We start from the raw sequence: 27,010 nt of genomic DNA, 5'->3' as shown, positions 1-27,010 counted from the left end.
TACTATGCCAAGTCCGTGTTCGAAGCAAGATGAGAAATATCTCTTGGTTGCATCTACAACCCTCCTCTAGTCAGGGCTAAAAAATGTGCTGTATAGCAAGCCGTCCCACATGCGTGTGTCCTCCGTTGCGCTCCACCGCTACGGTCTATTTTCATTCGAGGATGATAAAAAATAGCTGACATGGCACTGATTAGTCGGCCGTTTGCGTGACGTCACTAGATCACACGACTGCTGAATTTTGGCAACATGGCTGCTACTTGAGATGGCCATCACGAGCATGCGTCTAGCTGCAGGTGGCACGACACGGAAATAGGATGATGTCACAGTTACGTATGTAAAAGTACGTGGTCAACTCGTAATATTACTAGTCTCCTTACTGCTGTGTAGAGTATGTGCAACCATCACGCGTACTCATGGTAATTCGCACTCTTAAACTTACGCAGTCTCAGCTGTGTGCAGAATATTTTTCGCCGCCTTTTAGAGACGCTAGTAAAGAAGGAGCAGCAACAAAGCGGAGGGAGTGCGCTCTCCCTCGAGACCGGCCAAAACAAAGCTGCCTTCGCTCTCCAGGAATAATGCCAGGAGTTCACTGTCCCTATAGCGGCGCGCGCGTGTGTGCCATTGTGGCGCAAGGTCGGCGTCACGGGGGGCCTCTTTCTTCCGAGGGCTTTCTCCCGAGGTACAACGAACGCGAGCCAGAACCTAATTTTCTCCCGACAAAGCAGCGCTCCCTTTCGCCGCAACGCCCGATGAGCAGCAGGAGCAGTGACGTCACGGAGCAATGGGCCCATGAGCTCAAAATTTCAGTAAATTTTTATTTCAGTGGAAATAAAAAGATTTGATGATGATGCTGATGAGCTCTAAATTGGGAACCCATCCGCCACCGGCCGGATCCAAAACACATCGCTGATGTTGCTTGAACACGATCCATTTGAGGCCTTATAATTTCCGCGAAACAAAGCAGCAGATCGAAGGCCATCTGTGACAAATCACACATAAGTTTCACCGGGGAAACACCACACAAAGACACGGTTCCAGCCAGGATGTGATCATGTTCCGCATGTCGCCGATACGCGTTTGATAGGAGGACAACTCCGATTGCACCGCTACTTGTCCCAAGATTGGGACGCAGCCGCACGGACACGACGCCATGTCGTTCGCAAAACGTCGCCGCAATAATAATAATAATAATAATAATAATAATAATAATAATAATAATAATAATAATAATAATAATAATAATAATAATAATAATAATAATAATATCAATAATTCGTTCACAGGAAGGGATAGGCGCAGTATCTGTCACACTTGTTTCTGTGGACACCTGAACCGCGCCGTTGTTGTTGTGGCTGTAGGAAGAAGGAAAAGAAAATGCATGGGCCTGCTACTGGCTCTGTAGCTGAGCCACCTCCGCTGCCTCGTGCGGATAGAAGACAAAATAAAAAAGAAAGAAAAGGAAGAGAGAGAAAGACGCGCGCCGCAACAACAGCCGTCGTCCACCACCGAAACGGTGGCGGGTGCAATGACGGCCTACAAGAGATAAGAATTCTGTGGCAGGCTAGCCCCCGCCGCAAGCGACGGTAATCTACCTGTCCCAGCCCCATCAAGGGAGGACCTTCACAGGAAGGGAGGAAGGTGGGAGAGATTGTGTAAACAGAGAATTTGGATTGGAAAACATTTATTTCGTCAAAATGCAGATGCAGACGGTCCGCTCTAGATGGCCTCCAGTCCATGGTTGGCGGCGGCTTTAGTGGCCAACTCGGTGGCCAAGGCTTGAATGCCCGGGTCCGAGCTGACCAGAACGGCCTCCCATTGCTCAAGAGAAGAAATTTGTACTAGATCTTCCGGTGGAGGTTCTTCTTTACATTGCCATAGTATGTGATCATACGTGGGTGTTTCGCCACAGAACCTGCACGCGGGGTTAAAGTCATCCGGGTATATTTTTGTTAATTTTTGCTAATAGATATGGGTTAAGAAAGGATCCAGTCTGGAGTCTCCTCCAAGCGGTCTCCTGTGCCTTATCCAACGTTTTGTCAGGTGGTGAAAATTTGTGCCGGTCCAACCTGTAATGACTTGTAATATCGTGGAAAGATGCCAGCCCCTCCTTGGAGTAACCCATGAATACGAAGGACCCACCGACTCAGTTGACGAAACCTCGAGCCCTGTTGCGGGCCGCCTCATTTCCCGCATTCCCCGAGTGAACCGGCACCCATATCACCTCAATTTCTCTTTATGGTTGCCTGGTCAGTTTCAGTATTTTCTGCGCCGCAGTTGAGATTCTGCCCCCCCCCCCCCCCCCGCAATGCTACGGACAGGAAATTTAGAATCGGAGAAGATTGTATCCGCGTCGGTGCTAGCTATGGCTAGTGCCACAACATGCCTATTCCGTGGTTTCCGAAGATTTTGTCACTACTGGCCCTGATGCCCGCAGCCGTCCGTGCACGTCCACCACCACCAGTGCGAACGCTCCGCTTGTTCTGTATTCTGTCGCATCAACATAGACAGCTCCTTCGCTCGTTGCATATTTTTCGTGTAGAGCTATCGCCCTAGCTTTCCTCCTTCCTTCGTGGTAAGAAGGGTGCATATTCTTCGGTAGTGGTTTGATCGTCAGTCGCTTGCGAATGAGTTTGGGTAGCTGTGTTTTCGTGTCCTCGGGTGGAAGTTCCACGCCTATACCTAGGCGCTCTAGTACTGCTCTGCCTGCCTTGGTGCGCTTAAGCAGTTCTTTTTGCATTGTGAGGTGATCCTCATTGAGCTCCTCTAGTGTATTATGTATTCCCAGTCCCATGAGTCTTTCTATCGATGTGTAGTTCGGCAGCCCCAGGGCTGAGCCGTAGTAGAGGGCTGCGGAGCAATTTTGACCACCTGGAGAGGCGTGCTGTGCGATTTCAGTTACGTATCCCCAGGTGGTCGTGCAGCCCTCTCTCCTCCCCCTGCCTCTCTCTCTCTCTCTCTCTCCGCTTTCAGCCCACCTTCGCAAGCTATCGTCATGTGGTGGTGGTGGTGAAAAACTTTATTTGGTGGAGCCGCAAAATATTTGTTACATGGGCTGGGCCGGCTCCAGACCACGGGTGGTGGGCGACCGCTTCAGCCCAGTCCATCAGTCTCCTTTGTGAAGCCGGTTCTCAGCTGGGGGGAGACCGCGATCTCCCAACCCTAGTTGTCCGTAAGGCTTCATTTGGCCGGTGGTTAAACTCTGGGTATCTGAACATAATATGTTCGAATGTAGCTCTCGGGGCCCCGCAAAGGGAACATTCGGATTGATGAGTAGAGGGGGAAAAGAGTGCCAGCAGTGGTGGGGAGGGAAAGGTGCGGGCTTGAAGGTGTCTCCATATTATTTGTTGTGGTTTAGTTAAGGAAGGGTGTGAGGGAGGGTAGTGAAGTCTTTCAGACCGGTAGCGTAGTGTAACGTCGTTGTACGTGGTCAGCCGATCTCTGGCGCTGCCTAGGTTCTCGGTATCTGTTGCTCGGTCGACGTATGCTCGAGCAGCAGAATGGGCCGCTTCGTTACCGGGTTGCCCGAATGGGCTGGTACCCAGACAAGTTCTATGGGCCGAGGTGTTTGAACGTTGGTAGTCAAGATTTTGTGAGAGCAGTATGTAGCTGGCCTCAGGCGAAATTTTGTATGGCAGTTTTAGAATCATTGAGGATAAGGGTGGCAGTGGAAGAGACTATCGCGATGGCTATAGCGGATTCTTCCGCTTCTACGGACGTTCGGGCAATGATAGAGCCTGATGGTATGTGCTTCAAGCGGCTGGATACCGCGCATATAGAATAAGCTGAGCGGTGTAGATATTCTGCGGCGTCCACGTAAACCATAAGTGTCGCGTTCGTTCGCATGTGCTCTGTGTAGGGCACGTGCTCTCGCCTCCCGCCTGGCTTGGTTATGAAGGGGATGCATGTTTTTAGGAAGTGGGTGAACAGTGAGGTAATCACGGAGTGTCTTTGGAACTGCATAAGTTTCTACTGGAGACGAACCTAACGGCCTAAGTTGGAGATTAGAAAGAATGTGGCGACCAGTTGGGGTAGTAGGGAGCCGTCCTAGTAGGCCGATGCGGTGGGTTGCCACGAGTTCGCTGAGGGTGTTGTGAACTCCCATGCTTAAGAGTCGAAAGGTTGGGGCGCATTTAGGTAAGCCGAGGGCTGCCTTATAAGCCTGTCTGATGAGAGCATCCACCTTGTCTGTCTGTTTTTATTAGACATAAGTATGGAAGCGAGTAAAGAATGCGGCTAATAATAAATGCCTGTACTTGGCGTCTTAGATCATGCTCGCGCATTCCACGGTGCTTGTTAGCTATACGTTTGATGAGGCGGATGATCTGATGTGTTGTGTTGGTGAGTCAGGAGTGTATCCGTGTTAAGGCCGTTGTCTTGCATGAACATAACTAGTATTCGAAGTTTGTGAACCTGTGGTACTGGCTGGCCATCTATGGTGATGAGGATAGTGGGGTGGTGGTGCTTCCGCGGGCTTGGGTAAACTATCAGGAGCTCGGATTTGGTGGGGGAACATGTAAGGCCTATTGAGGCTGCGCATCTCGACACCGTGTCCGCCCCTTCCTGATGAGTTTCTTCCATGATATTCCCTGTGGTGGTCCACAGGGTGATATCATCTGCATATAGAGAATGGGAGAGGTTTGGGATCTGTGGCAGCTTTTTAGCCATGGGGGTGAGTGTGATGTTAAATAAAAAAGGGGAAAGGACTGATCCCTGCGGGGTGCCCCTATTACCAAAGGTAAAAGTGGGGGATTTTAGGGGACCGAACCGAATTTCTGTGGTGCGATCCCGGAGAAATGCTGAAATGTGTGTTCGGTTTCCCACATTCAGGTTGGATAATGCATCCAATATAGAGGAGTGATAGACATTGTCAAATGCCTTTTGCAAGTCTAGAGCCAGCAATGCTCTTGTGCGTTTGCAGTGTCGGGGATGGAGGATGTTTCCAGATATCTGTAGCATGACACCTTGGGTGCATAGGTGGCTGCGGAAACCCAGAATTGTGTGAAGAAAAAGGTCGCTGGTTTGCATGTGTGTATGTAGCCGATTCAAGACAATGTGTTCAAAAAGTTTACCAAGACATCAAGTTAGAGAGATGGGTCTAAGGTTTGACTGAGTGAGCGATTTGCCGGGTTTAGGAATATAGGTAACCTGAGCGTGTGTCCACTCTGAGGGAAGCGTTCCTGGATTGAGTTTTCATCACGGTTTCTGAGTGTTTTATTCGTTATCTGATAGGCTCCTTGAGCAGACGTAGTGCGTAGTTAGAGCAAGGCTGCTCAGACTTCACACTTTGTGATGTCTTCGTCTAGTTCATGATTTTGGGTTCCAGGGTACTGAGGTAAGGGTGTCTTCGGCGTGGTTGTGAGGTATGTATCTTTTAAGGATTGATTAATTTTGTCGTGTCGATGTCTATGCCGTGCATAAGACGAGTCACATTTTTCTGCTGTACATTCTTGGCGTGACCGGGTTCAAGAAGGCATCGTAGAAACCGCCACGTGTCTTTAAGTCTTAGGTTTCCAGCAAGGCGGCCGCATACTTGATCCCATTGCTGGTAACTGAGCCGTGCCGCGTGCGTCTCCATTTCTCTTATGACAGCGGAGATGCGTAGCTTCAGGGTGCGATTGTGTTCGTTTTTAAGACATCGCTTCTGTAAGCTTGAGTGGGCTTCCCACATGTGGAGTAAGCGGCTGTCAATCACCTTCGAGTTTTGCGTGTATGACATTTCTGATGTGCCCATTGTTTACGTCCATGTTAAGGTTAGCAGCCAGCCAAGCGATCCCAGTTGGTGATTTTGAGTTTCCGCTTAACACGGGGGGTTATGGAGGCTAGTGAGAGAGAGATCTCAGCTATATATTGATCGCTACCGAGAGAGGTTTGTGTGTTTGTCCAATAGAATTGTGTGATGTTTTTCGTGAGTGTGAGATCGGGGGTGATGTTCTGTACACTGTTGCCGATGCGCGTGTAATGTTGTGAATCATTGACGAGGGTTATGCCCCCATTTCGGACTTTTAGTGCAGTTCGTTTTGTATCCCCATGTGATATGGCGGGCCTGAGAGTCTCCTACCACAATCAACGGTTGGTTAGCGCTGATTTGAAGGGCTTTTCTTTTTCATGGCCGCCATTAGAGGAGCAGTTTTCCCTTTCGGGGGACTGTAGATATTCAAAACGGATAGACTTGTTCCTTTTCCGCTCTTTTGGAAGCAGCTCAATCAAATGTCCATGTGGTGATCAGTTGCTGTATATAGTTGCGGTGAACCAGTGTCGCCGTACTGAGGACAGTTTCTTGGCGTATGAGGGGTGTAATTAAGCCGTTTTACAGGGGTGTTTGTTTCCTGCAATGCGATTACCGTTGGTATTTCATCGGCTGGAAGGGATTGAATGTAGAGCTGCCGATTACTACGCTTGGAGCGAAAGCCTCTGCAGTTCCACTGCCACGCCTTAATGTCCTGTCGACATCCTGCCATCTTGGGGCTGGGAGGCGGGTTGAATTCGTTGCGATACTGTGGTAGAGAGCAGCTTTTCTAGAGCAGTCTGAATTTGGATCTGTTGCTGCTGCATCTACTGCTCGAGCACCGCTATCCGCGCGTCTACTCCAGCAGCCCATGAGTTCGTGCTTGCGGTCATAGATTCAGCAAGCTTCTCTTCGAGTAAAGCTATGGAGGCGACTAGTACAGGTTTTTGGGAGTCGACTTGAACAGGAATGTCTTTGTGAGGTGCTTTCCGTTTGGCGGGTGTATGAGTGGCAGATGCTGTGTTGTTGCATGTGGGAGGAGGAGGAGGAAGAGGAGTGGGACGAAATTGGAGGGGAGTGAAATAAACTTGCATTCCCTCTGCGAGGGAGAGCCTGTGAATTAGCGTTTGGATTTGCTGAGTGAGCTTTGCAATATGGTCATTGAGTTTTTTGATTTGATCATTCTGTTGTTGAATTTCTAGCTTTTCCTTAAATTGCTTATTTTCCTGGACCAGAGTGAGAGATCGCGCTCCCCAACTCACCTTATTTTCCGGCGGAGGCTGGTCGGTTCAAGCGGCGGACCTGGAGCGGACGCTGTTAGTGGAACTTCTCCGGTTCTAGCTTCGGGTTTGCCGGATTGTTTGCTCTGTACCAGCTGTCGAGGGTGTTAGTCTCTTGCTGCCTAGTCTGTTGAAACGCTCTGAGCAATCGCACGAGCCCGTAGAATGGGGGCCGCAGCGTCATATCGGCGTGGCTTCGACGCACTAAATAGGCGAGCGTTCACCTCGGCACGCAGGGAAGTCACGCCTTTCCACGCCACCGTCCTGTACAACGCCGCGCTAAAAATTGCGCCATCCATACTTCGGCATCCCCTCGCGTTTGCCCATTTTTCGTCCAAGTATAGCCAATAATAATTAACTCAAACAAGGATTAAAAAATCGCCAACCAAACGACGACACTGGGCAGACCGGGCGGAACACGCGACTGAGGGGCGACTAATCAGCGGTGGCAAGTATCTGCACAGGCGGTTTACACGGCCTATCAATTGTCAACGGACAATTATCGAAATTTCCGATACCTTCCAGCGGTGGCAGCGTGCACTCTCGGACACGGTATGCGTGTAGCAACGCGATTGGAAACGAAATCAGAGCAGTATAACCCCTTAAAAATTAACAGACTTTAGATTAGACCTCTTACTTTCTAGAAGAAAAAAAGCTCATCCCCGAGATTCTGAAGCGTTGTGCATTGTATATATACCGTTCTTGCCAGCTACACAAAAACAACCGAAATGTGCACGAATGGCGCTCTCAAAACGTGTAAATTTATCTTAACAGAATAATATTGGTGTATGGATATTCTTTTTGCTCTCAAACTGTTCAAGCTTAACGCCAATAGGATGATTGCTTGCATGCCTCCAAAATTATTGTGGCGACGGTACGCCGCAACACTAGCTCGGTGTGAGATGACGGACCACGAACGCCGTGGAGCAGCGGCAGAACACATCCGAGCTGCACGGAGAAAGAAACCCTATTCCCATTTCTAGAGAAACAGCATGAGTGCTGAAGCTTGCGGGAGATATAGAAAAGGGTGTCACAGGAAAATCGTCAAGGAAGCTCATCAAAGATATCGATGGGCTTTAACAGATACAAATACTCAGTAATGATGTCACCGCCCAGTTCGGATTTAGGAAACGAGGATCTACATTATTAGCCCTACTCCATATAGAGGAATTTATTTTATTGCAATTTCAAGTTAAAAGCATTGTCCTTGGTATTTATATTAATTTTACTAAAGCATTTGATTGCATCCTTCATTCTGTTCGTATAAGCTTGAAACATATGGCATTCAAGGGCACTGTTTAAAATTTATAAAATCTTACCCTTATAATCGCTATCAGTTTGTTGAAATAGACAATAGCCACTCAGATTTAAAACACATTACCAGAGGCGTTCCTCAAGGCAGTATTTTTGACCCGTTCTTGTTTATTGTGTATATAAATGATCTAATAAATATCTATAGAGATGTAAAATACGTATACGTACGCAGATGGTATATTCTTTTTTTTCATCCCCTGACTCTAGCAGCCTCCAAAGTAAAGGTAACACTGCTCTGAAAATTCTTCATGAATGGTCAAAACTAAACTGTCTATAACAAATCAATAGAAACAAGACAAAACCTGTAATATTTAGGCCCAAGTCTGAGCAAATAATCAGTTCCATCAACATCATTTATGATAAGGAAAATATAGAAATTGTAGATAGGTTTAAAATACTTGGAGTTATTTTCACACATAATATGGTTTGGGACATACATATAGAATCACTTTTGGGCAAGGTATCTCGTGTAGTTGGTATAATGGTGCAGCTGAGAGCTCTATTGCCCTAGAGAATGAAGGTTCTTCTTTATAAGTCTCTTTTTTGGTACGCTATATTATTGTTAGCTCGTTTGGGGTACCACATCACGTACGAATTTAGAGAAGATACATATATTGCAGAAAAAATTTGTTCGAGCATAATTGAACTTACCTTACAATGCCCACACATTAGACTTATTTCCGAAAGCACATATAATACCCGTGTTTAACCTTTATAACTACAAGTTAAGTCAAGCTTTTAAACAGGAGGTAAAAGAAAATAAGTTTCTTCATGAATTATCTAATCTCACCAGGAACACACATTCTTATGTCACAAGATGCACAGAGCAGTGGAAGGTGGTCACTCCGCGAGCTAATCATTCTACACAAAAAATATAATCCACATTGCCAACACTTTTAAATTCTTTTCAAAAATCAGGTCTTGATTTTCATACATGTTACGTACGAGCGTAACGTGAGCTTTTTATTCATTATGCTTTCTTAAATAGTTGTAAGCAGCAATTTTCAGCTGATTTGTCTCTTTATGATTTCATTTTTTTGCGTATATTTTCGCATTAAGTCAAGTGCTAAGTCCTTTTCTATCGTTGCTTGCCTTGGAAAGGAGGCTACGAGCTCTGTCAAGTGGCTTGCTTCTAAAGCGACTTTTACGCGCAGTCCCCTCCATCACTGATACAAATAAAGAAATTATTATTATTATTAAGTGCTGCCAAAAGCGAAGACGATAGTAAACATGAAAGGTATCAATGGACCCATACAAGATAAAGATGAGTTCAAGCGAATATAACCGTGCGTCTCAGCGAGGTACCAACAGACTTCACAGAAGGTGTCAAACAGCCGCAGCGAAGATACCAACAGGTCTTTGCGAAGGTGCCTCAGCGAAGATACCAAATGACTGGAGAGAATATTTCAATCAGCTACAGAGAAGCTATAGGAGAGCTGCAACCATGTTACCAACAGGGCTCGGCAAAAATTCCACTGGGCTTCAGCAAAGGTATCGAGGTATGCATCTCCGTCAGTAACAATCGGCCTCAGAAAATGTATTCTTAAAGTATCAGCAAAGACAGGTACCCGCGGGCTCCACGCGTGATACCAATAAGCCCCACCAAAGGTTACCGCAGAGAAGGTTATCAATTGGCCCCTCCGAAGGGGTGCATCTTTTCGTCCTTCAAAGATACCCTTGGAGTCAGCAAAGTTAGGCTGGGAGACATATCGACAAACCAAAGCGACGATACAGACCATCGCCATGGGTGACACAAGTGGGCGTCGGCGAACATGGGAGGCGTGCAACGAACAAAGGGTTCTTCGACACTCCGGTTAATTCGGAGCAGCTACGGCAGCCAGGTACTATTATTCTCTGGCAGTTTCGTTTCTTATGCCACAACATCCTACCCAACCCAGGAGATCCCAGCGACCAACCGATTTCCCTCACAGACTCCAAGGCGAAACTATACTCGTCGCAGAGGAACTATGTGTACTCCGAGGAAGTCACTCATGTGGGCTAAGCGAAGGTGCCAAAGTACCGATGATATTGAGTGCAGACGCCCCGACAAAATAACTGCCCCACACAACGGTGCTGATTTCGCACAGGAGCCCACAATGACGACTCGACCGACGACGAGAAAAATGCGACAACGCGCGACTCTTGGAAGCTCAGAAATTCTGTCCGAGAGACGCTCACTGAAGGCCCAATTCCCAGCTAACATCCGTTCGAGGAATTACTGAGAAGGGAAACGAATCTCCCGCGGGTGAAAACCCAGCGAAGGAAAACAACACAGGTAACGGGCCAGTGCGGCTGCACCGAGACGGCGAAAGCAGCACCCACGGGCACTTCCCACAGGACGGCGACCGCGCCAAAGAGCCACAAAAAAAGAACATGCAAGGAAAAAACGACGATGACGAGGTCCGATTAGTTTTTCAGGGCTAAGGTGCTTCAGCGATACTTTGTATTCCGACCGCATCAGAGCCAAATTTTCCTCCACGGGGAACAGAAGGAAAGAAAAGAAGCGTCACGCGGCGGTTCCGACGAGGTCGCGAGCCTCAGCGGACGTTGTCTCAGTCCGAACCCCTTCGGAAGCCCACACCCAAGAGCCGCTCCATCCGGCCCAGACGAGCGCAGACCTTGACGCCGGCGGCAGCCAATAGAAGGGGGGCAGAAAGAAGAAAGGGCGCGACAAACCCGCTATGCGTGCACATAACGGCAGTGACTGACCTGAACCAAGGGCGCCCACGTGTTTTTCTGGCGCGCCGCCACCTTCTCGCCCTCCTTAGAAGAACGGCGCACTAATTAATCGCATGGGGCAGCACTTGCTGCAGTAAATGCACTGAATAGCGTCGAATACGTCAGCTGCGGTGGATCGGCGTTAAGGCTACTGAGCTGGCTTCGACCCGCAGCGACCATCTTTAGATGGAGGCAAAATTGCAAGGTTACTCTGCGATGCCGTGAACCCCATGTCGTCTAAATTATCCACAGCGTTCCACTAACTGCGGCGTCCCTCATGGCCTGAGTCACACTTGAGACGTTAAGCCACATAAACCAGACCAAACTAATTCAAAACCAAGTCAGAACCGGGCCAAGCAAGACATCAGTGTACAAGATGCAATAAATGTGGACTTGCATTGCGTGTTCTATCTCACACGCGGATTGCCCGTCGGCTTTAAGATGATGTCGATGAAATACATTTGCTCATCTCACGCAGGGAAGGAGAGATAGCAAACCGCTTTTGTCACACCGTAAACCGTCCCTCAGAGTAAAACGTCGCACAACGCGAAACCCAGACAGAGCCTGTTTCCCTAGCTTTGTTTTCTCCGAATACCCTAGACGCGCAACCAACCGTCATCGCTGCTTCCTTTCGACTCGTCTCGTATTCAATTACCGACAAGCTCTGCGATACAAAATGAACAGTCCGCTTTGTGACAAACACATCAGGGTATGATGACGAGCTAGCGTGCGTACTTCTATGAACATTGCATGAAGAAGTTCTCCCCGGTGCCTCGAACAATGGACAGGTCCCAGCCCTGGGAACCAGATACATGCAATGTGCATTTTTAAACCACATCTGACATCTCTGCAAGGTTCCCTTGCATGCTACCCTGATGCATTCTTCTGGAATGCAGTGAACTTTGTCAGTCCATTTTATCATTTCCCCTATGCCCCTTAACACGCATTTAATGGCCGCTTCCTTACTTTTATTCTCCACGCCACCCCCTTTCCCACGCATGCTAAATTCTCTGGTTGCGATTAAAGTATCTCTCTTCCTCTCTCTATTGTTCTACCTAGCTTTGCCCGTATACTACCGGCAAGCAAGCCGGTTTTGTTTAAGCCGAAACAAACAGCCACACAAAAATTATTGAAGCGGAATGATCCAGGGAACAAACTGCTTGCAATGGCGCCAAGTCCCGACAAAGTGAATCACGAAAGTCCTCGCAACATGCATAATCCGGTCGGATGGCAAGAGCAACCGCTATCAACCATATCACGCTGTTGGCGAGTAGTGTGATGCCTGTACCGGCGTTCACGAACCGCGCGGCGTTGTGCCAAGGCGCCGCAGACGTCTGTCGTTCATACTGTTACGAGGTGGCATGACAAGCGATGTAACACGGCGACACAACAGAAACAGAACGACGTGATGACATGACGATGAAATATGCTTTAATGGCCAGCGGGCTTAGCGCGAGCACTCCGCCCCGCGCCACTGCCCGCTTCGTCATCTTCGTAGCACTACAAGAAGTGACGATGAACACAGACACAGGATTAGGACATGAAACGCTGGACACCGCAATGAATGCGAAGATGGGATGAATTCTTGCCCCGGAGCATCAGGTCCAATCTTCACCGTTTGTCGAAGGCCAAGGCTCATGGAGACGCCGAACGGCTTGGGTGGGGGTGCTGTCTTCGCTCGAGTGGTCGTGAGGTCGCTTCGTTGTGGGGTCGGTCGGGTCGGCTTTGGGCTCTTCGTGGTCGTCGTGTGTTGTGGTGAGGGCTGGGGACGAAGCTGGGGAGAGCGGCTGGTCGGATCTGAGCAAAAAGAGCTGGGGCAGAGCTGGGCGACGATCTCCACGGGCTCTCGGCCGATGGACCAGGCGTACGGTTGGTTGGCTTCGACAGTGCAAGGCGAGGATGGGGATGAACCACACCTCCAACCGAATGTTACGAGGTGGCATGACAAGCGATGTAACACGGCGACACAACAGAAACAGAACGACGTGATGACATGACGATGAAATATGCATTAATGGCAAGCGGGCCTAGCGCGATCACTTCGCCCCGTGCCACTGCCCGCTTCGTCATCTTCGTAGGAATATTTTACTTAGCGCGTTCGACTTTAGCCAGAATCGTGCAACAAATCATGTATTTATTTTCCTTAACCGGAGACTAACGTTACTTGCCCCGATGGGCGGGAGAAAAATTAGTTCACTTGCAGCCGACCGTGTGCAGAGATCTGCTGATTCACTAAGAACAGCGACAGAGGTGTTTTATTGCCGCGTACGTTTTCGTGACCGCGCAAGGCGAATCACGCCACGTAGGGAAGCTCCTGGATATTTTCAACTGCCTGTCCATCCCATCCCTCCTTCGGTACTGGATCCCTGTGCGTCCACACAGGTGCGAGCCACACCCGACAAAGACGAAAAAAAAAATATCACCGATTTGAATAGATAATCAAATACGAAGTAGGTGCGTAGAACCGCTTATCACCGTTATACCTTTCATGCATTACCACACGCATCTTCGATTTACACTCTCTCCAATATCTTCCCTCAGCTCACGCAAGAGGTGGCCAGCAGTCAGAAAGACAAACAGCGCCGACGGTTGCGCTTCCAAAACAAACAACACACAAACCTAAGGCCCAAACATTCCGATCGCTGCCCTTGGTCGGTTGGGCGCGGGCGGCGGTTTCAAAGGGACGTATGTCCAGGCGTCTTAACGAGAAGACACTGACAGCAGCTCCCTCGGCCGCGCACTCCCCAGCCCGTGTTTCGCCACAATTTATGGCCTCCGCGCCCTTTCCCCTCAAACCGAGAGACAGCAGTTAGCGCCGAACCCACAACCACTGCACTTACGCTGTACTTTTTAACTGCTCTGGCTTGCCTCCTTCGCGGCACGGTCGAAGCGCGACTTTTCCGAGAATCGGAACGGACCGAACCGTTGGCGTCGTCGCCTGTTTCCATGTGTTCCTACATCACTTCCGACGTGCGACCGCCTGCGCGACCGTCATAAATAAACTTGGCCGACCCTTCGAAATCCCCCCGGGACAGTGGACCCACGGCTTCGGACAGACACCGGCGAAACCCGTGATTGCGGCTAGTAGTGCTACGCACTAAAAGAGAAACAAAAACGCCGGTTGTGGTTTCTACGTGGACATAGGCCACCAACCACCGCGGGTTCGAGCGTCGCGCGAGCCGAAGCCCCGATCAGCCGTCACGACGCGCACACTGAAACACCGCAGCGCGCACTCAACCTCCACCGGGAGGAGAGCACTTCGCTGCAAGGACGCAAACCTCCAAGTTCACAAAGGAGACGTTTATTGAAACGCCATCCTCCAGCGGCACACACACACACGCACACACATACACATATATACAAACGCACATACACACACATACTCAGTCACCGTGTCCCTGGCGCGCGCGAGGAGCAAGGCTCCCCTGCGCGCACGAAGTGACACGGAGTGCGCGCCGCAAGCACGCTAAGGCGTGCTGTGATCTCTCTCTCGCAGTGACCAGAGGGTTCCTTTGAGAGAGAGTGGGCAACCACCGCAAGGTACGCCTGTCGCGGATCGTTGGATCACGATCGACAGGCTCGAGCTTCGCTCTCAGGTAAGACCCGGAGCAGACGAACTCGAGTACACACTGGTCTGCGCGGACAAAGGCCGGCAGACAAGAGCAGTTGCGTACGCACCTTGCGATGTCTCGGAGGGGTCTCTCTCTGGGCCCCGCTCGGAGGGTCGCGCGAGCGCGGCCGTCGAAGCGGTGCCGTGTTCCCGCCAAAAGGCGCCAATGAGAACAGCCACTGGGACACCAGGGCGGAGCTGTGGCTCGAACGACAGTGACAAGTGGTCCGAGCCTCTCTCCGCCGCCTCAGGCGAGAGAAAGGGAACGAGGAGAACAACTGGAAAGCGGGCGGCGGCGGCGCAAAGGGCAGCCGCAGCAAGCCCGAATCCCACACGGTCCAATCCGTCAGTGAAAACGGCAGGCGTTATACCCGAAAGAAAAACCGCAATCTGCATGGTTCGGTGACGCGAGTCGGCATGAGATCTCCATTTTGAACGAGATGTCCTTCCCGCGGGATATCCCCATCACGTGACGCGCACCGCGTGATTTAGTTTCGAATACGACCACATGCAGAGAGGGCTAACAACAAAACACGCTGCTGGGGAATTTATCGCGGTTGCAACAGTGTTTCGTTATGCTCTAACAACCAAGGCTTCCAGAGTAAAGTTAAAAAAGAATCCTGTCAGTCAGTAGATGCATGTGAAGCAAACCAATCGGGGAAAAAAAAGTAAGGAGAGACAACGTGGCATGCGCGAGCTAAGGCAGGGACGGGGAAGGGAAGACCATGGCTGGATGAGTGGCAAAAAATGGTCGATGGATGATTTCACTAGCAATGCGAGTGTTAACCGCACATTTTAAAGGATGGGTAACTAACCAAGAAATCAGCACTCAAGTCTAAGAAACCTTCAAAACTAAAATTATTGCAGTCCTCTGAAATAGAAAAAAAATAATTGGCGACGATTACGGTACTTCCTAAAGCGAAATTTGAGCGCAGCTCATCAGCTATTTCAGCTTTACGATAGACTAAGGCAAAGAATTCGAGCAATACATACGTATGTACAATTACAGACAACTGGTTACGAGGGACAACGGCGACGCGGACGGCGATGATGACGCGAAACCCAGGAACGGGCGCCAAAGAGTTCAATGCTGAAACGATGCCATTCGAGGCATTTTATGAAAAGCGAAGGTTTTTCTTTACCGTGAACTAGCTGCATATACGCAAACTACATCAAAATGTGATGCTTTTCTCTGTGAGTGTGCGAATTCTCGGTTACTGCACATATTAGGGAGTTTTAGAATAGGGGGACCCAAGGCTTGGGGCCCCCAAGGAAATAGCGTGCGGCGGCGCAACGTGCTAGCCGAGCGGCGAGTTTTAGAATAGGGGTTTTCCCGGCGCAGCGGAGCCGGGCTTGCGTTCGTCGATTGCAGCGCCACGACGGTAAACCAAGAAAACGCATTTAAATATATAAGAGCCAACAATGCTATTTTGTTCATCAAAAAGTGGTACTATTGCACAAAACTATATTAAAACTACCAGTTATATAAACTGTTTTTGTCATACAAGACGAAATCGGCCAGTTGTCAATCCAGGCCGAGGCCGGGAAAACTCATTTGAACCTTCCGCGCTTTCCGCCGTCTGGTCCCCATGGCAACCAAACGAGGCGAACTCGCTAGGCCTAGCAGCTCGGTAAATCCGGAAGCAATCAGAAAATATAGGGCGTTTTATTGCTAAAATTCGGTGGTGCGGGCATTATGAGACATAGCATAAGCTTCGTTGGCCTTTCGTTTGCCATGAACGCGTGACACCATGGAGCGGTGACGACGAATGTGTGCCGAGGCGAGCGGCCGCCGCTTGGCCGGTCGCCGCCATGTTGCCGTAACCCAAGCGACCCAACGGCGGCTTGGGGCGAACGCTATTTCCGAAAAATAGGGGCCGCCCCTAGCGTTAACCCAAGACCCCAAGCGCGCCTTACGTTCTGCGCATGCGCATTTCGACGCCCCAAGCTCCTTGGGGGCCCCAAAGCTTGGGGCCCCCTATTCTAAAACTCTCTATTATTACCTCGTGTGAGGAGATAGGGTGGCTTCGCCTGGCCCTTACGGGGCTAGGACTGGTAGGTTACTGCCGCTTGCAGCGGGGGCTACCCTGCCACCATATATTCATCTGTTGGAGGCCGTCATTGCACCCGCTACCATTTCAGTGGTGAACGACGGCTGTTCGCGCGACGCGCAATTCCGTCTCCTCAACGGTTGGGTCCCGTAACTTCTTTCTCCTCACTGGTTACCTCTCAGCAGGTTAAACGGTGATAGTTACCGAAAGGTGTCTCTGAACGCAACCTAAAGGTATGTAGGATTCGAACAGATGTTTTAATCGCTTATTGCTGAGGTAAGTAGTGCAAATCCATTGCGCCACTGAAGCAACGAATACGGACAATAATAGAGTCGAACGCTGAGCTAGTTGGTCACACATCTCTCTGAAGAAGGCAGCAGAGCAGGTAACAACACAAAGCGTAAGAGGCACACACAAACGCACACAAGGACAACGCTGCACTGACAACTAATATCAACTAGAAACCGCCCATCTTCTTCCTTCACTTCACGTCTGCAGCCAACTTCCTCCTTGCCTTTAACATCCTGCCGGTTTGCGCAAACATTCTACTTCCTTCTTCAACAAAACCACTGATGGCATACTGACACATTGGTCTCCCAAGTCACAGATTGCATAACTTGTCCTTCATCCTTTTCATAACCTTAACATTGTAAAGGTCAGCCGGACATTTTTGGTCTCTACAACCAACGCAGTCTTTGCTGTGCACAGAGAAATCAGTGCCAGACTTGTCCAGACTTCTAAGAGCAACGAATAAGGCACGCTTTAAACCCGCTATTATTTATTTTTACAATATTTCCGCTATATGTCGCCAGGTGACGCTGCTCAGAGGACCCTACCAAAAGTGGAAAATGCAGATCAGGAAGGAAGATTTCTTTGATAACTCAAGAGGCAGTGCCCTACTTTTTGAAGCTAGATCAGGGTGCCTTAGAACACGCAGCTACAAAAAGAAGTTTAACAATGGAGATGAAGCATGTGCTGTATGTGGAAACTCCAGTGAAACAATTGACCATATTATACTCGAATGCAATGGTATCCACCCGAAAGTTGATGCAGGCGCAATCACTGTTCCTGAAGCTCTGGGCTTTAGAGATTACAGTGGCCGGGTGAATAAACCGGCGGTGGAAACTAGCACAAAACGACTGGAAGATTGGTGGCTTAAAAGCAGAGAAGTGACATAATGTTAGTATTGTAGGAACAAAATTTAATAGAATGGTGGTTTAGTTAACCATTCTAAATCAATAATTAAGATATAGGGAGAAAAATGAGCATGATAGCTACTGCTACCACCCCGTTTCAAAGGGGACGCTCCTATATTCCATCCATCCATCCATTCCATCCTTCCATCCATCCACCATATTATACTCAAATGTAATGGTATCCATCCGGAAGTTGATGCAGGCGCAGTCACTGTTCCTGAAGCTCTGGGGTTTAGAGATACCAGCGACCGGGTGAATAAACAGGCGGTGGAAGCTAGCAAAAAACGGCTGGAAGATTGGTGGCTTAAAAGCAGAGAAGTGACATAAGGTTAGTAATGTAGAAACAAAAATTAAATAAATGGAATGATGGTATAGTTAACCAACCTAAAACAGTAATTAAGATATAGGGAGAAAAATGAGCATGATAAGTACTGCTACCAGCCCGTTTCAAAGGGGACGCTTCTATATTCCATCCATCCATTCATCCAACCGTTGAGGGAACGGAATCACGCTGTAGCGACACGCGTCATCCTCTCCCTATTCTTTTTCTTTCTTCTATATTTTCTCTTCTGTCCGCCCCGCCAGGGGTGGTGCAGTGGTAAGACGCCCGACTAACTGCTGGGTGACATGTGCAGTTGTTGCGACAAAATAAGAAGAAGGAAAAGAAAATGCGCGGGCCTGCTACTTGCTCTGTAGCTGAGCCACTTCAGCTGCCTCGTGCGGACAGAAGAGAGATTGAATGTTTTATTTATAGGAAGGGAAAGGCGCAGTAACTGTCTCACTTGTGTTCTGTGGACACCTCAACCGCGCCGTAAGGGAAGGGAGGAAGGTGGGAGTGAAAGTGGAAAGAGAGAAAGAGGAGCCGCGTAGTGGAGGGCTACGGTGTAATTTCGAACACATGGCAATCTCTAACGTGCGCTGACATCGCACAGCAGGGTGCTCTGCCCTGATGGGGCTGGTGCAGGTGGGTCACCGCTGCTTGCGGCGGGGGCTGGCCTGGCACCGAATTTTTATCTGTTGTAGGCCGTCATTGCACACGCCACCGCTGGTGGTGGACGACGGCTGTGGTTGCGGCGCGCGTCTTTCTTTCCCTCTTGCTTTTCTTTCTTCTCTATATTCTCTTCTATCTGCACGAGGCAGCGGATGTGGCTCAGCTACAGAGCCAGTAGCAGGCCCGTGCATTTCCTATCGCGGCTGCCCGTCCCCGGCTTTTCCAAGCTCCTAAACTGCTCTAATCAGTACGCATATCTAGTTTACCTAGGAGATGCTCTAGAAAAAAAACAACAACGTCCGGTGCGCATGTCCTCGTTTTTTTTTCTTATCGTGAAGATCTTTGATCGCCTTGCCACAACTGTGCCAAAGGCAGCATCGACGGCAGTGGGATGTGGCGTTACCCGACCGAGAACAGTCGGCTAACCTTGAAAGAGTAAGAAGTTGCTTTGGAAAGAAAATATCACTGCCTAGATAAATAATGAGTTGCACACGCACGAAGAACACAACAGACCCGACGAAAGGAGGTTGGCACTAAATATCTAGGCACATCAACGACCGTGATGAGGGACAAATTAAACGCAAACCATTCTGTCACAACCTCTTTGCGTAACGAGGCTGCAAGTGGATGCTAGTCGCCAAAGCTGAGGACAGAATGTATATCGCTCTATATGCAAGTCCGAGAAACGAATACATTATATAATTTCTTCGTGCGCAGCCATCAGTCCCGACCTCGAAGCGAGGTCCATAGGCGTGACCAATTTTCGGAACGTCTAAGGAGGGCAGCTGCACAGAGTGGGCCCGACAAGAGTTGCTGCCAACCGCACCAGCGACCACGTGTGCCCAATCAACGGCAAAGCATCAACGACGCTGAAGTCACTCGCGGGTTGTTCCAAACAACGATGGAGCTTTCCCGTTTTCTGAAAAGTCCCAATTCCTAAAACTAACAAATCGAGCTGTGTTGTCGTTCTCTCCCTGTGTCTTTGTTTTGAAGTGCGCTAGTTTGATTTCCAAGATGAATTACCAACTAGCCCGCTCTTCCACCCTTGCAGGTTCATCCTGAAGCGCCGGATTAGCATAGCAATTTGCCGGCAGCGAGCGCGGCGGACGGGTGCTCAGTCCGGGCGCTATACTGCTTGGTCGTCGCTAATGCCGGAGAGTACTCTCCTGGTGGGGCTGGGACAGGTAGGTGCTAGCCTGCCACCGAATTTTTATCTGTTGTAGGCCGTCATTGCACCCGCCACCGCTTCGGTGGTGGACGACGGCTGTTGTGGTGGTGGTGGTGGTGGTGGTGGTGGTGACAAACGTTTATTGAATCAAAAAGGGGTAGATGTATGCATCGGCCAGATCTATGAACATCCAGCCCTTACAGATACTGGGTGGCCCTAGTACGGGACCCCAGTGGCGTCGGCCGCTGCCCGGGCGCGCTCGACCAAGGCCTTTTGGGCCTGCAGGTCATAGCAGCCGAGCAGGGTCGCCTCCCAGTCCTCCCGAGTGGGGTTGGGGTGAGGAGGAATAGCTGGGTTGGATGGGCAAGCCCACACCATGTGGTAGATGTCCGAACACTTCTCCGCACAGTGCGGACAACTGCCCGTGAAGGAGGGATTAAAATGTTTTAGTGCTGCCGGGCACAGCAGAGTGTTGGTATAAAGACGGAGTAGAAGCCGCTCCTCCGTCTTAGATAGACCTTTACTCGGGCGAGGGTAAAGGCTATGACAAGATTGATAATAAAGAACAATGTCTTTAAAAGAATACGCGGGTTGGAATTCGAGATCCTGACCTAGGGGGTCGAGATGGGAAGCCCGCAAAAGAGAGCGCGCGGGCGGCGGCGTCGGCTGCCTCATTCCCTTCGAGACCCATATGAGCAGGAGCCCATACTATTTTCCGGTAAGCGGGGTCCCCGGTGTAGGTGCAATTTTGAAGTAGTCGGTAGGCTAGGTATGGCGCCCAGCCTTGCTCGACGTTCCGACAGGCCCCTCGCGAGTCGGAGATAATTGTTTTAGAATCAGTGTGAGTAGCTGCCAGCGCAATGGCGACCTCCTCCGCGTGGGTTATGTCACGGGCGCGAAATGTAAGCCCGTTAACCGTTTTAGACTGGTGGACCACTGCGGCCCTGTACCATCCCCCATGGTGGGGGCCGGAGGCGTCCACGTAGTAAATGGCGGCCCAGGGATTCCGCCCGCGCCAGGCGCCGGCGATTGTGGTCTTCACGTGTCATGTTTTTAGGAAGAGGGCGTACGTGGAGGTGGCAGGCCCGTGCTTTTTTTTTTTCCTTCTTCTTACAGCCACCACAACAACGGTATTGTTTTGCATTGACGGCAGACGACGCTTTGGGATTGTGTTTCACAATGAAATGAACATACAATTCATTACGGCGCCGCCTTAGCAGAGGAGCTATAATGTATACAAGGTGACTGGATGAGCCACGACGCAGCAGCGCTTGCTGAGATGAGAAGAGAAACTTGCTTGTATCGCAGTTATAACGACATCTCCGCATGGGTCAGCGATTCTGAGCAAGGATTCATTTTTTTTTTTTGCCTTCCTTTATCTATGGGCTCATTATTTGAGGAAACAAGCCTTAGCACGCTTTTCTGACGCAAGAGTGTGACGGCTCGTGCGCGTGCATGAAGCTGCGGACGCCGGTTAGTGCAGTTTCCTGGACACTGCTGACAGCGCCATGCCGGCGTCAAATGGCCAAACTCTCTAGGCATGCCCATATTTGGTATGGCGGCACGGAAACCTGACCATATATAGACAGCCACCGAATACTCCCTCGGGACGGGACCTCCGAATGGGCGAAATCCGCGGGGGAGCTAACAAAGGCAGCCGGCGGCCGCGGAGAGCGTTTAACCCAGGCACAACAAAGGGCTTAAAGAAGGAGGCAAACGGGAGAAAGCAATCGCGGGCAGCGGACGAGGCGGTCGAACAGAAGACCAGCCGGCCAGAAGACTGGGGCTGCGCCACGACCTGGGAGCCCGGCCATCGTTCAAGTTCGGCCCCTGTCATCCTGCCTCCACGTCTAGCTAAAGTCCCTTCTTTACGTCTAGCAGCTCATCCGCGCCGCCAGCTGGAAACGAAGGAAGCAGCGGCAGCCCTTGGCATTCCACCACCTGGCCGTGACAAACACCCAGCCCTTCTTCGGAGCCCGCGCAGCACCACGCCGACATAGCAGCGCAGCCCAGTGACTGCGAGCCGTAAGCGAAATTGAGCCATATGTTTTAAATAAATACACTTAAAATTATATCCCGAGTCTGTAGCTCCATCTCCGCATGCCCAGTGTGGACCCAGGACCTCTTGAGTCATCACAAGGGATGCACGGATGGCGTTGCTGTGAAGGCAGTGCTGCATTCGGACGATGCGCGCTGCTGGCGCACTGCATTACAGACACTGCATAATTATAAATAACTATTACAAATTCAGCTTCACTCTGGCGATCATGCCAAACCTAACTGGTAATTGTTGACGTAGCCGAGAACGGCGGCGAGCTGTGTAACAGTGCGCACGACGCGCGTTTTAAGTTTGGTTAACGACGGAGCCAGCCATATGCAATGAGGGTATTAACCTAATTAGGTGCGAGAACAATGATAGAACTGTACCGGACTTCAGTTGTGCTGCTTTCGTTGGAATCCCAAGTCAAGATTCGATGATCGTCATCGGCATGAAAATCATCAGTGCACAACATCGCTGATTTCGAAAGGAAGAAACGACCTTTTCATGGCCCAATGCGCTGAAAGTATGAAGCACCACGGGGCCTGGATCACCAACGTTCACACAACCAAGAGCCCTGCAGAGAGGCACTAAAGTCGCTTCACGCACAGAATGTTTGCTTATTAATGACACGAGCAAATTACTGTTCGAACATGAAACGAGGTTTAGTTTAGGTTTAGAATTGAGCGAAAGAGGAGCACTGGTCGGAAGCGCGCTACTCGCAATCGCTGCGTGTCTGCTGTTTGGCTTCGTGAAAACTTTGAACACGCAGCACAGAACGACCGAACTGGCAAAGCAAGCAAAGCAGCAATGGGGGCTAGTTGGTTTACCATTTCAAGAATTTTCGCGCTACGATATACACAGATATACAAGAAAGCAGGAACCACGTACACGTGACAAGCGCGTTTGTCCTGTGTACGTGGTTCCTGCTTTCTTGTGTATCTGTGTATATATCGTAGCACGAAAAGTCTTGAAAAAGAGACCGAACTGGGCAGAACGTCGCGCTGATCCGTCAATCACCAAAGCGCGGGATGGACTCCGAGATGACGACAGATCCGACTGTTTCCTTCCCCTCTATCCTGCACCCCCTCGGCAGACTCGTGGGGCCACCCTGCGCTCTACGAACCCGGCTGACAGGAAACACAAGCCAGCGGTGTGGACCTTCGGGGCATGAACACTTGAGCGCAGTGGGCCGAGCCCAGGGATCTCCTTTGCTCAAAACAAAGTTTTATCCATCCACCCGACTGTTCCCCAGTTGCGGCCTCCGTCCTCCCGGCACCGAAGAAGGCGTGAGCACGGCGTGTTTTTAACGAGCGGTTTCGGCTTTTTTTTACCGACACAATTCTGAAAAATTGACACACATTCATGATTAATTCTTCCCAACCACACACTTTTATGCGATTTGAAAACCGTTTCGGCTCGGCCATATTGTTTTTCGCAGCCAAGGTAGCGGTGATGCGACTCGTGTGCAATTAATTGCGCGCCACTGTTTTCAAGAACTGATCTTCCGGAATCACGCGTCCAACTCACCCGAGAGAAGCCTTTTTTAATATGCCGAACCCATTGATTTTACCGAAGCGCTCCATTTATAGTATGAATGTTTTTCCAACTCGCGGGTGAAGAGGTCGAAACCTTGGCTATCGCCCCACTGGTGCATGGGATTACTTCGCAATAATTTAAATGTAGCCCATCGTAGCTTCGTTTTGAAATAAGCGTAATTTCCCTACCACCCCGTTTCAAAGAGGACGCTCCTTAATATTCCATGGATGGATAGATCGATGAATATAGGAGCGTCCCCTTTGAACCGGGGTGGTAGCGTGCAGTTGCTATCACGCTCGCTTTTTCGCCCTATATCTTAATTATTGTTTTAGAAAAGGTAACTATATCATAATTCTATTTACTGAATTGTTCTTTCTGCATTACTAACATTATGTTACTTTTCTGCTTTTAAGCCACCAATCTTCCAATCGTTTTTTACTAGCTTCCACCACAGGTTCATTCACCCGGCCACTGGTATCTCTAAACCCTAGGGCCTCAGGAAGAGTGACTGCACCTGCATCGACTTCCGGATGGATACCATCACATTCGAGTATAAAATGGTTATTTGTTTCTGTGGGTTTACCACATACTGCACATGTGTCATCTTCATGGCTAAATTTTTTTTTTTTTTGTAGCTGCGTGTCTAAGGCACCCTGATCTAGCTTCAAAACGTAGAGCACTGCCCTTTGAGTTATCAAAGAAAGCTTCCTTCCAGACCTGCCTTTTCCACTTTTGGTATAGTTCCACACACTGTTTCCTTTCCATAGAATTTATGCAATTTTTACATTCTGTGTTTTTCACCTATTGCTTACCGCACTTTATTTCTTCGTCCTTGTGACCAGCATACTTACTGGTTAGTTTCCTGGTCCTTTTCCTCCATTTTGAGCGAACACTTTTTAGGTACAGGTATTTAAATACTTTAGCTGCCCATCTATTACTACCTGATTTCCTCAGGCGTTCCTCATATAATATTTTACTCTCAGGATCCCGTACTTCGAAGGATGCCCAGTCCATATCTCCCTGTCCAGCAACGCCGCCGCGCGGTGCTTTGGGAGCCGAGACCATCTCAGCGCTGCAGTGTGGGAACAGCGGCACTTCCGGAAGAGTTTACGAAACCGCTGCGTTCACTGCACGTGTTAATGCGTAACGAAAGCGTTGCGTCTACACAGAGCGATGTCCCGGCTTGACGCCATCGGAAACTCCAGAGGACGTCTACACCTTCAGATCTGCCAGTTATTAATAGCCAACGCACCGAGTGAAGCAGTTACCCATTCTGCGTTACGCTCGTGTCTTCCACGTCTCCCAATAGAGTATCGATACACTCACATGTTGCATGCCTCATGGGGCCCCTTTACAGCAACCACAGACGCACATTGTTTTGCGCTGGTAACGCACATCGGCTGCTCGGCAGCGATCCTGAATGCTAAACCAATCACCGCTTCCCCCCACTCCCTCTGCGCGGGTGGTTGCATTGTGGGTGCAAGAGCCGTAAACAGCGTCGATCAGGCAGAAAAAGACCCGACAGCCACCAATTTCGATTGACATGCGCGATGTGCCCTTTCTTTTTCTATATCCATTCTCGTTCCTTTTAGCGCTCACAGAGACGACCTTGAACCCCATGTATGCAACACCGCGAGGTGTCCCGTAAAAACAAGTCGCAGGCTGTAAACAAACACGCTCGGGGTCTGCAGCGGCGGACGGAGAAGGACTTGCATGCCTCTCCGACACGCATGGACCGCGGCGAGGTCGCAGGTTGGAGATGCGTGTCCAAGCTCCGTGGTCGGTTCGATATTTTTTTTAATAAATTCGTCGAACCCGAGTTCAATCGACGCTTTGAACAGTCTTGTTTCACGTTACTTAAAAAGATTCTGTTCTGTTAGGATCCTGCAGCGGCGGGTATCGGCGAGAGCCCATTTTAAAGCATCGGTGGTGCTCCTCATGGCATCGGCGCCTTTAGGAGAAGCCTCGGGGTGGGGCTTGTCGGGACGTGTTGGCCGGCGCCAAAGGGGCGCGCCCTCGTCTCCCCCACTCGCGCCGCGACAGATCCACGGCGGGAGACGAGCGCACTCGGTATTGGGCCCCGCCGCTAACTACTGCGTCCGGATTGGACAAATGCCAACGGCCTTCTTGCCCATAAAAGAATGCGCTCGGTCGATGGTCGTCGGACGTGCGTACGCTCCTCGGCCAGATCTGGCGGGTTCTTCCTGGCCAGCGTTGTGCGAAGACAGTCGTGTGTAGATTTGTGACGATGTTTTAGAGCGGCACCGGTTCCTGCGTTTCGCTTCGCCGTCGGCGTTGTCCCTCGTAACCAGCTCCGCAACCGGGGCAGCGCGCTCTCCTGCGTTGCCCGCTGCGTGTGTTCTCCAGTAGCCGAAGCGCCGGCACCACGGTGCATGCAAAGCCGAAACGCCACGTGACTCGCTAGCGATGCCAGCGGCACTCAACGTTCGTATGGCGATCTCCCGAATTGCTCTCTTCATTTCTTCGAATCTTCCTTCGTGACAGTCACGAGCAGAGTGCTTCTTCAACGTGTGGAAATATTTGCCTCAATCTATCGAAACAGCTCTGAGCTGCGCTCAAATTTAGCATTACGAAGTAAAGTAATCGTCGGCAACTTTTTTCTATCCTGTATGATGGTCCGTTCAGCTCGACTGGTGGAGCTTTGAGACTCCCGACATGGATCGCGAAGCAGCTCGACCCGAAATTCGCGTCAACGACGACGTCCTGCAAAAGGCCGACTCACCGAGCCCCGTAGGCAGGAGCGTGTCGTCGTGCAGGTCGGCCAGCGTCATGGACAGCGGCCAGCTGAGCTGTGGATGAGCCGCCGAGAAGTGTGCGCTGCGCCACGAAGGACTGCCCGGGTGGAGGTCGTCCATGCCTGCATGCAAAAGCAATGCGTAAAGAGAAGCGTCGCAATCACAGAAAACGCACGAGGAGGTTCCCGCGCTTCGACGGCGGCGCGTGTGATGTCACCGCCAAAACAGTTTTATGATCTTGAGGTACAATTTTGGAGGGCCCCTTTCAGCGCCACATGGATTCGCGTGCAAGCCCAGAATTCTCCGCTTTTCCAAAAGGCCGGCAGAAGTCACTCGAAATAATCGTGGTTTCAAAGAAGATTAGCTGGAAGCTGTAGCCGGCATACAGCGTCATACAATTTTATCGAACAAAGAAGCACGCAAGAAAGCAAAAATGGTAAATTGGCGCATTTTCGACACATGAGAGGCGAGCTTATTTCCATCCACCGCATGGACATCGTGAATGAGTGAACCACCTTTCCTTGCAACAAAAGCACAGACGGGCGTCGCACCGCTGCATGCATGCGTCAGAGCTGCACGACACACAAGCTGGACGCCATACATTTCTTGCCACCGCCAGAGGTG

The 27,010-nt window shown here is 50.2% G+C and overlaps 1 protein-coding gene across 9 annotated transcripts in view; it reads right to left on the bottom strand.

Annotated features, from left to right (window-relative positions):
* aop (ETS variant transcription factor anterior open) overlaps window positions 1-27,010 on the bottom strand; it is a 219,031-nt gene that overhangs the window by 48,876 nt on the left and 143,145 nt on the right. For 8 of the 9 annotated variants that reach the window (XM_084586220.1, XM_084586218.1, XM_084586222.1 and 5 more), the window contains one exon: window positions 26,374-26,508. The exons of the other annotated variant lie outside the window; for it this stretch is intronic. In XM_084586220.1, the coding sequence (XP_084442346.1) occupies window positions 26,374-26,506 (133 nt within the window). In that variant the 5' untranslated portion in view covers window positions 26,507-26,508. The remainder of the gene's footprint in view (window positions 1-26,373; window positions 26,509-27,010) is intronic. 9 annotated transcript variants of the gene reach the window in all.

The sequence above is a fragment of the Amblyomma maculatum genome, unplaced genomic scaffold (genome assembly GCF_055883805.1).
Source record: "Amblyomma maculatum isolate TAMU_Amacu unplaced genomic scaffold, ASM5588380v1 scaffold_15, whole genome shotgun sequence".
In the NCBI taxonomy this organism is placed as follows: Eukaryota; Metazoa; Arthropoda; class Arachnida; order Ixodida; family Ixodidae; genus Amblyomma; species Amblyomma maculatum.
This window is presented reverse-complemented; position numbering and strand designations above follow the sequence as displayed.